This window comes from Trichechus manatus, unplaced genomic scaffold, assembly GCF_000243295.1.
Source record: "Trichechus manatus latirostris isolate Lorelei unplaced genomic scaffold, TriManLat1.0 scaffold00355, whole genome shotgun sequence".
Taxonomy (NCBI): domain Eukaryota; kingdom Metazoa; phylum Chordata; class Mammalia; order Sirenia; family Trichechidae; genus Trichechus; species Trichechus manatus.
Genome location: NW_004444291.1, coordinates 393,448 through 402,699, shown reverse-complemented (window position 1 = coordinate 402,699; position 9,252 = coordinate 393,448). Strand labels below are relative to the sequence as shown.

The 9,252-nt window shown below is 39.5% G+C and overlaps 1 protein-coding gene across 1 annotated transcript in view; it reads right to left on the bottom strand.

The window, feature by feature from the left end:
* Nucleotides 1-442: 442 nt before the first annotated feature.
* RIGI (RNA sensor RIG-I) overlaps nucleotides 443-9,252 on the bottom strand; it is a 53,408-nt gene continuing 44,598 nt past the window's right edge. The window contains exons 15-18 of the mRNA XM_023725680.1: nucleotides 8,085-8,255; nucleotides 6,827-6,978; nucleotides 4,648-4,791; nucleotides 443-2,349 (exon numbers count right to left, since the gene is read on the bottom strand). Of these exons, the coding sequence (XP_023581448.1) occupies nucleotides 2,053-2,349; nucleotides 4,648-4,791; nucleotides 6,827-6,978; nucleotides 8,085-8,255 (764 nt within the window). The 3' untranslated portion in view covers nucleotides 443-2,052. The remainder of the gene's footprint in view (nucleotides 2,350-4,647; nucleotides 4,792-6,826; nucleotides 6,979-8,084; nucleotides 8,256-9,252) is intronic.

The following is a 9,252-nucleotide window of genomic DNA, read 5'->3' as shown; positions in this document are numbered from 1 at the left end:
TTGGTAAAATAGAAGGTCAGCAAAATAGATGGAGACCCTCATCGAGATAGATTAACACAGTGGCTGCAACAGTGGGCTCCAACATAGCAACAATTGTGAGGATGGCGTAGGATGGGGCAGTGTTTTGTTCTGATGTACATATTATGGTTGCTATGAGTCAGAACCAACTTGATGGCACCTAACAACTAAGAATACTACTAACAGTAACCACTATACATTAAATGTACTTCTTATACGTTATTTCATTCAACCCTCCACAAACCGTTACAGTTAGGTATTATCCTTATTTTAAAGATGAAAAACAAGCTAAGCCAAGGAGAAGTTATATAACTTGCCAGTTTCTCTGGCTTCCTTCCAGCACTGCTGCTCGTCAGATCAAATGGATGATGAACGTGATCTCCAGGAATGCTGGTAGTCTGGTTGGCTGCTGCTCCTTGGGTTGTTTTTGGAAACTGGATTCTCTTAGAGGAAAAGACCTTCCCAAACTATTTATAGCCTTCAGATGTAAATAGGTGCTACTTAAATGGCTTATGTCGTCATATGTGCTAAGTAAAGTTAAGCAGGTTTCTTCAAATTGGTCTTTCCACGAAACTAAACGGAACCAGAAGCAACTCTTCCCCCATCATTGGACTGTTAACATTTTAAGATGTTTGGAGGTTTGTTTAAGCCATTGATGGTCCTAGTGAATTACAAACAACTAGTCTGAATCTATTTTAGGAAGGTGCTTAAATTACAATACAGTGTACCCTGAACTGAACACAAAATACCCTAGCCGGAATGGAGACAGCAAAACTCAGGCAGTTGTCTTTAGGTCTAGAAAATCTCAAACTAAGCTGTCTAATGCATCAGCAAATCTTGCTAAATGATACAGAAATGCCATTTGGACATGTATTCTAATTTTTTAAATAGAAAGGATAGCCAAATTAGACTGCCTCATCAGTATCACCCAAGGGATCTGAGAACAGACCAGGCATTGAAGAACATCAACCATTATTGGAAAATGGCTTGAGATGATCATTCGAAGGGAACAATGACAAATGTTAAGAAAATTAATAGGGTAAGATGTATAGTGAACTAAAAGAAATCAACTTCTCAGAAATTATTAAATCATCTACATGTCCCCATCCCTAACAGCTGTCCACTATAGAGTTTTAAGATTACTAGGCTACATGAGCATATGTTTTAACTATTATATATACATAGAGGTGTGTGTGTGGATATATGTATATAGTGTGTGTGTGGAATTATCCTTGGAATTATCATCACTTAAACCCATCGCCATCCAGTCAATTCCGACTCACAGCAACCCTACAGGACAGAGTAGAACTGCCCCATGGGTTTCCAAGGAGTGGCTGATGGATTCGAACTGCCAAGTTTTTGGTCAACAGCCGAGCTCTTAACCACTGCACTGCTAGGGCTCACCAATCAAAAAGACTGGGGTAGAGCCAGTAGACTCAGAGGTCTGGAAGACAAAAGAGGGTTTCAAGAAAGGAGTGCTCAACTGGGCCAAAAGCAGCAAAGAAGTCAAGTACTAAGAAGTACTGAGGAGTCCCAGTGGATTTAGCAACCAGAGTCACTGGTGACCTATTAAGAACAATTTCAGTAGATTGATAAGGGCAAAAGTCAGTTTATAGAAGGTTAAGGAAAGAAAGGGAGGTGCTGACAACCTTTCAACATTCATTTCATTCATTCACTTTTCCCAATGTATATTGATTGGCTATTGTGTGTACACTGGCAGTTGGCTCTAAAGGGAAGGACAGAAACAGAAGTTAAGGCTTTTTAATTTTTCCCAGGTACTATGAGCTCTTTTAACAGCCTACAAAATGTTAAGTGCTATGGTTCATTCCTTATGCTTTACATATATGATATATTGCAAACTGTTGAAAACTATACACAGGAAGCAAAGTGGTTAGTATTCAAAGTGGTCAGTAGTACAAGCCTTACGTAAAATATCTTCACACGGGTTCAACGGATTCATGATTACACCTACTGGGGCTAATTTCTTCACTCAAAGTTACCCATTCCCTGTAGGTGAAGACTGAGGCCCTGAAGTTATTTGGCCATCTCTGCAGCATCAAATGGTATCTTCTCAAAATGAAAGTCCTTCCACCTTGCGTACAGTGTCTGAGTTCCAGTGGCAACATCCTCCACCACAAAGCTTTCAATTTTTATAACTGGAATCTCAAATGTCTTGTACTTCACATAGATTCCCCAGTCATGGCTGCAGTCCTGGCGGGCACAGTATATCTTTGCTCTCTTCTCAAAACTCCCATAGCTCTTTGGTTTGGGATGTGGCTTACTCACAAAGCACTCCCTAAAAGCATCTCCAACCACAGCGAATTGGCTTTCCTGTAGACAAAGGGATAGAAAAACACACAAGAAAACATTAGAACCAGTACACAATTGTGATTTTAAAAAAATCATCATCATCGTTTGAGGTGAAGAGCAGGTACAATTTCACTTATTTTACAGATAGGGTAAGAAGCAAATCTGGATTCGCCGGATGACCAATCAGAGACTAGAATCTATGCAGCCTGACTCCCACTTATGTAGATGGGGTGGGGGCAGGGGTACAAGTAAGGTGAAATCATACACCTCATGAACAAGATTCAGAGGTTTTTAGGTAACCTAGCTTCATAATCGTGGTGTTGTGAATACTGAATATACCATGGACTGCCAGATGAACAAATCTGTCTTGGGAGAAGTACAGCCAGAATGCTCCTTTGAGGCAAGGATGGTGAGACTTCGTCTCATATACTCTGGACATGTTATCAGGAGGCACCAGTCCCTGGAGAAAGACATCATGCTTGATAAAGTAGAGGGTCAACGAAAAACAGAAAGACCCTCAACGAGATGGACTGACACAGCAGCTGCAGCAATGGGCTCAAGTGTAACAACAATTGTGAGGATGGCGCAGGATCAGGCAGTATTTCATTCTGTTGTATGCAGGGTCGCTATGAGTAGGGTCCAACTTGATGGCACCTAACAACAACAACTTCATAAGGTAGATACTGTTCATTAATTCATGAGCAAAAGGGGTATTTGTTGAAGATCTGAGTTCACCAGTAGCCCTTTCATGCACAGTTCAAAGGGTACAGAGAAGAACAATAAAGGGTCAGTGTGGATCTGAAGATGATCAGGGACTAAACGGTCCAGAGGCCCCCTATAGTCAATTTTAGAATAAACCTGAAAAAAAGGCCAAACTGCACAGAAACAAATGTAGATCCAACATACCAGTCCTCAGGAAAATGTACCATCTAGAAGGGTTATTTTCAGTCACAGAATTAGAGCTGAAAGGATCATTTACAGCTAAAGAGGCAGACTCAGAAAGTTAAGGGGACCTGCCATATCATCCCTAATATGCTTCTTGTCCAAACAGTTGGACTGATTAGCAATTTCAGCTTTCTGAAGAACCAAACAGAACACAAATTCACCTGAACCAGCCCAGCCATTCCACTCTCCCCCACATTAGCAGCAACAGAGTAACACAGAGCTTTTGTCTCTGGGAACTTTTTTCAAGAACTTCTCTAACACTTTACCTAAGTTTTAACAAAAAAAAGAAAAAAGAAAAAAAAAAAACATATACAGAAGGCTAACCTGAAGACGTCATATTTTAAAAATAAGGAAGTATTTTGTTTTCATGATAAAAGCAATTCATATCCCAAAGGGAAAGTCTGGAAAACACAGAGCCCCTATGTCCCCTAGTCTTTTCTCTGTTCAAAGGTAGGTTTTCTGTTTGATTGTTTTATTGTTGTTGCTGGTGAGGGTGGTGGTGCTGTTGTTCCATGTGGCTATAATCATAGTGTGTTTGCAATTTTGTACCCTGGCTACTTTGTCCACTTTACCATCAGTTTGTAAGCAAGTTTTTTTTTTTTTTTTTTCATTATACTACATAAGTTTCATAATCATTGATGTTTCTTTTAATAAACTTTATTTTGGAATAATTTTAGATTAATTAAGGTACAAAGACAGTCCCAAGAGTTCCTTTATTCCTTCACCCAGTCTCTCCTTATGCTAACATCTTACATGACAATAGTATTTTCGTCAAAACTAAGAAATTAACATTGGTACATTGGACTAAGCCACAGATTTTACCAGTTTATCCACTAATGTCCTTTTTCTGTTCCAGGATCTAACCCAGGATACTACACTGCACTTAGCATAACCATCATTTTGAATGGTTGCATAATAATTAAGTGGCTGTGTACTTAATGTGCAACAATTTTTAAAAAAAAAAAACTTTATTAAGGAGCCCTGGTGGCTCAGTGGTTAAAGCGCTCAGCTGCTAACCAAAAAGTCAGTGGTTTGAATCCACCAGCTGCTCCATAGGAGAAAGATGTGGCAGTCTGCTTCCATAAAGATTTATAGCCTTGGAAACCCTAGGGGGCAATTCTACTTTGTCCTATAGGGTCACTATGAGCTGGAACTGACTTGACGGCAGTGGGTTTGGGGTTTGGGTATTTCTTTATTGTTGCACATTTAGGGTTTGTTTTTTCACTCTTTAGCTTTTTGTAATATATGTGGACCATGATCACAGTAACACTCAAATGGAAATAATAGTATACTTACTATGAACACCTCACTGATAGCAAGCTTTAACCACTGCTAAAGAAGTGACCAGGTGCTCTTTGTAAAAAGGCTGCTTACCTCAATCACTCTTACATCGACTGTGTAACATGCAAAGGCTTTGCACTTTCTACAGAGCAGTTTTTTCTTTTTCTTGTCAGGTTCAGGTTTTGCTTTTCCTTCATTATCTCTGATGAATTTTTCTTGATTCTGTATAATGCGAAGCTACATGTAAAAAAAAAAAAAACTTGCAAATTAATTTGAGTATAACGTAGTAGATATATATATATTATGTATGTATATATAAAATCATTTATATACTTCCATGATCATACAGTACCTGGCTTTGTTTCTAAAAATCCCACAGTTAATTATATTGGTTTCCCTAATTCTTTATTAGTCAATGTTTAGCTGTGGTCCACAATTAAACTTCTAATTTCTTCATCAAAGATGTCCATAAAAGCACCAAAGATGTCCATAAAAATAGTCACGTGAACCATGCTTTCCACTTCAGTGGTTGGCAACACTTTAAAAAATCCTTCACAAACAGATATATAATATGCATTGACCATTTCAGGTATAATTACACCCAGTTCTAGGCATATACCCATTGAAGGGAACAGCAGGAAGAAAAACCCCACCATCAAAAATCTTTTCTCTTTCTCCCCTTCCAACCTCAAGGAGTACTGCTGAATTCCAGTAAAGGTAAATGTATGTATGGTATGATGGTCTTCAATTTCAAAATCTAGGCCTTGGCTAAATACAACTAAAAATCCTGGACATTACACATAAAACAAATTTAAGAAAACTCTGCAGGGTGAAGAGAAGGCAGACCAACTAAGTACCTTTGGACCCGAGGAAGGCCACAGTGGTGAGTTCCCTGGGTTTTCTTTTTGCCACATATATCCCAGACTTGGGGCTGAAGAAACCAGCCACCCAGAAATGCCAATGGTTGCAGACAAAAAACCCCCAATAAAAGCCACCTCTCTCTAGCCAAAGGATTAGGAAAGGGTAGCCTAGCAAGACAGAAAACTTCTAGACAATAACTGCTCTACTCCAGCCAAATATATTTTAAAAAAAAACTGTGGCCTGACCTCCACTCATGCTAGCAATATTGAGGATCCTAGACTTCTAACCTCATGAGGCTATAACAAAGTACCCTAACATCCCTGCTGAGGTGGTGTCTGAGAAGGCCAGGACTTTCATCCCTGCCAACTGGTAATGACCACCACCCCTTGTGAAGACCACATGGAGAGGCAGAACTGCCAGTCTAGCAGTAACAAGCCCCCCACTTGCTGGTTATCAGAGGAGGCTAAGTGGCTCTACCAGACTGCCTGGGTTCAAATCTGAGCTCCACCACTAACTAGCTGTGTGACCTAGTGGCACTGAATCTCTTTATGCTTCAGTTTCCCTCCTATAAAATGAAATAATAAGAGGCTCTACCACATGGATTTTTGTGAGGCCTGCATGTGTTGATGTAACTGTTTTGCAGGACTTGGGAAAGTCCGAGTTGTGTTTGCGAGCGGCAGTTATTATTGTTACTGTGAATGGAGTATCTCCCGCCCCCTTAGATCGTTTCACTGGTTACTGACGACCCATAGAGAATATTAATCCCTGTAGCACTTCAAATGCATATAAAATTTAATTCATATATTTAAAAATTAGGCCTGGAATTTGGGTTAGGAAAACAATCAAAATATGAACTAGGGACAACAGAAACTCAAAAAGTTAGATGAGAAGCACGGGGGCAGTGAGTTTATGTTAATGGTGGTAAAATAATTTGGAAAAGGATAGCAAGAATGCCATCAACGTGACTGAATTGTACATGTAGAAATTGTTGAATTGGTGTATGTTTTGCTGTGTGTATTTACACCAAAAATATATATATATATGAACTAACTTTTCTCTGAAGACTTTTTGGATGTTACAAAGAGGTTTGAAGAAGAGACTAAGAAGAGCTATGTCTTACAGGGTTAGGATATAGTCCTCAAGATGAGCTATCAATTTAAAAGCAATTCTAGCTCAGTTTGCCTTTTAGTTCTAAAAGCACAACTTCAGGTATTAACACTAGTAAAATATATTTTAATATCATTGAGACTTCAAAACAATGGATTTGATCTGCACTAAGGACAAAACATTAAGCATGAACTTATTGTTCTAACACAATACTCTGAGCAATATGATAAAAGGTACCTACCATGCTCGCATCGTCTTTTGTTATTTATGGTCAGATTCTGAAAGAGTAACACGGATGACTTACCTTTTTTGTAAATACTGCTTCATCCAATTCCTGAAGGCTTAAAATGGAGTCATTCATCAGTTTTTCTTTGTATATGTTTATTTTTTCTTTTTCAATTACATCAGCATTACTAGTCACAAGGAAGCACTTGCTACCTTTTGCTCTTCCTCTGCCTATCAGAAAATAAATGTTTTATTTGGTGTCTTTGACTTAAAAATCTGATTCAATCTGGGAATAGGTAAACAAAAGGTCTCCCAGGGTACATTGTGACTGGACATTATCAGAAATACTGCTTTAAAGACAGTCCAGCATGCACCCTTCAGTAAGATACTGTGAGGATGCAAAGATGAATAATAAATAGATCCTCCCTTAAGAACCTTCTAGGCAATGGGGACATAAGGTATGTTCACAACCACCAGAACATAGGTGGAAAATTATAAGTGCCACAAGAAAGAGAGATATAAAGAGTTATGGGCGTTCAAAAGAGATCAGGCCAGCTGGGGAACGAGGCACAGGTGATATGGAGATAGGGGAAGAGTGTGAAACAAAGAGCATCAGTAGAGGCACAAAAGCAAGACCTCTGAAAGATTTCTACAAGGAATAAATTAGGAAGTCAGGTTGACTAGAGAGGATAATGAATAAAGGAGAAGAATGGAAAATAAGGATGGAAAGGTAAGTGGGTATTGGATTTTGAAAACTTGTTAACATCAAGTAAATTAGGGAACCACTGGAGTTCCTACAGAGAAGTGACATGCTCAGAGCTGTTTTTCAGGGAAAGTAATGTATCAGCTGTTGTTATGGGAATAGGAAAAAGGAAGAGAAACTAGTTAGGAAGCTATCTAGTCCAGGTGGGACAGAAGAACTCTATGGAGTATCTCTTCTGGAATACAGGGGCCCACCAGCACCACAGATGCAACCGTGAGAGGTCCACAGGTTGACTGGCAAAGCCTAATCCAAGCTGGAATTATCCTTCCATGTATATGTCTGTCAAGGATGGATAATTAAGCAGCATTAATTGTGAAGAAGAATCAAAATACAGTATCTATTAATGGATATGACTGTAATCACCCAATGTTGATCAGGTAAGCCACCTTTATGGCCAAGGATACCAGAGCTCACTCTGCCAGTGGCCACACACCCAAACATGGCGGAGTAAAGGGGAGGGGCCAGAATCATACACACACAAACACAAACACACACACACACACACACACACACACACACACACAAATCAGACAAAATGGCAGCTATGCAGCAAGGGCATCAAAGCTTCCCTCACCTCTGGTTTGAATCATTTTGATGACATTGCCCACATATTCATACAGGATGACCAGATTGCACTGAGCAATGTCGATGCCTTCATCTGCAACCGAGGTGGCAATCAGAATCTTGCTATCACCATTGGATCTGAATGTGTCCAAAACACACTTCTGTGCTGGGAGTGTCATACCTGTGTCAGAGTCAGAGGGCATTATATAGTTACCAAAAGGTATTATTATACATTATACAATTACCAAAGAAATAACTTTCCCCTTGATAAAAGTAGCTATTAATTATGGAATGCTTTCTTATATGGCAGGTACCATGGTAAGGGCTTTATATTCATTATCCCACAATAACCATAAGCAGTAGAGTCTATTCCTATCCTTCTTTTAGAGAGGACAATTTGGGTGGTATCTAATAGTTTGGATTCTGTCACAAGACTGCCTGGATTCAAATCCCAGTTCTGGCACTCACTAGCTGTGTGACCTCAGACATATTACATCAAGACAGTGACTTTTCTGCAAAAATGTTAATAGCTAATAGTGATTTATATTGCATAGTGATTTATAGCTGACAAAACATTTTCATACCCACTTAATGGACCTTCACAAGGCCATTTTATTTAGGTCAATGGAGTGCGTGTTATGATTTCCCTTTACAGATGAGGGCCCTGAGGTTCCAGAGGTATGGTAAACTGATAAGTTAGTGAGCAGCAGAGTTGGCCTTGAACTTAAGTCTGGAATTCATATTTTGGGGTTTCTGTCCTCCCCATACTTCTGTTCTCTAAGAATCATTCCCTGCCATACCCACAGGGGTGAAAACCTGGGCAACTACACTTAATTTATGTTTCTCTATGGCACACACAATACTATGTGTTCACCAAACTCTGCTTCTTTCTCCTGCTGGGCACACAGATAAATTACACTTTCCAGCCTCCCTTGCAATTAGGGGGGCCTTGTGACTTAATTCTCACCAACTGGAAGAGATCCATATTTATGCCTAGTCCCAAGAAAGGTGATTCAACCAAATGTGGAAATTATTGAACAATATCATTAATATCACACGCAAGTAAAGTTTTACTGAAGATCATTCAAAGGTGGCAGCAGCAGTGCATCGACAGGGAACTGCCAGAAATTCAAGCTGGATTCAGAAGAGGATGTGGAACCAGGGATATCATTGCTGAT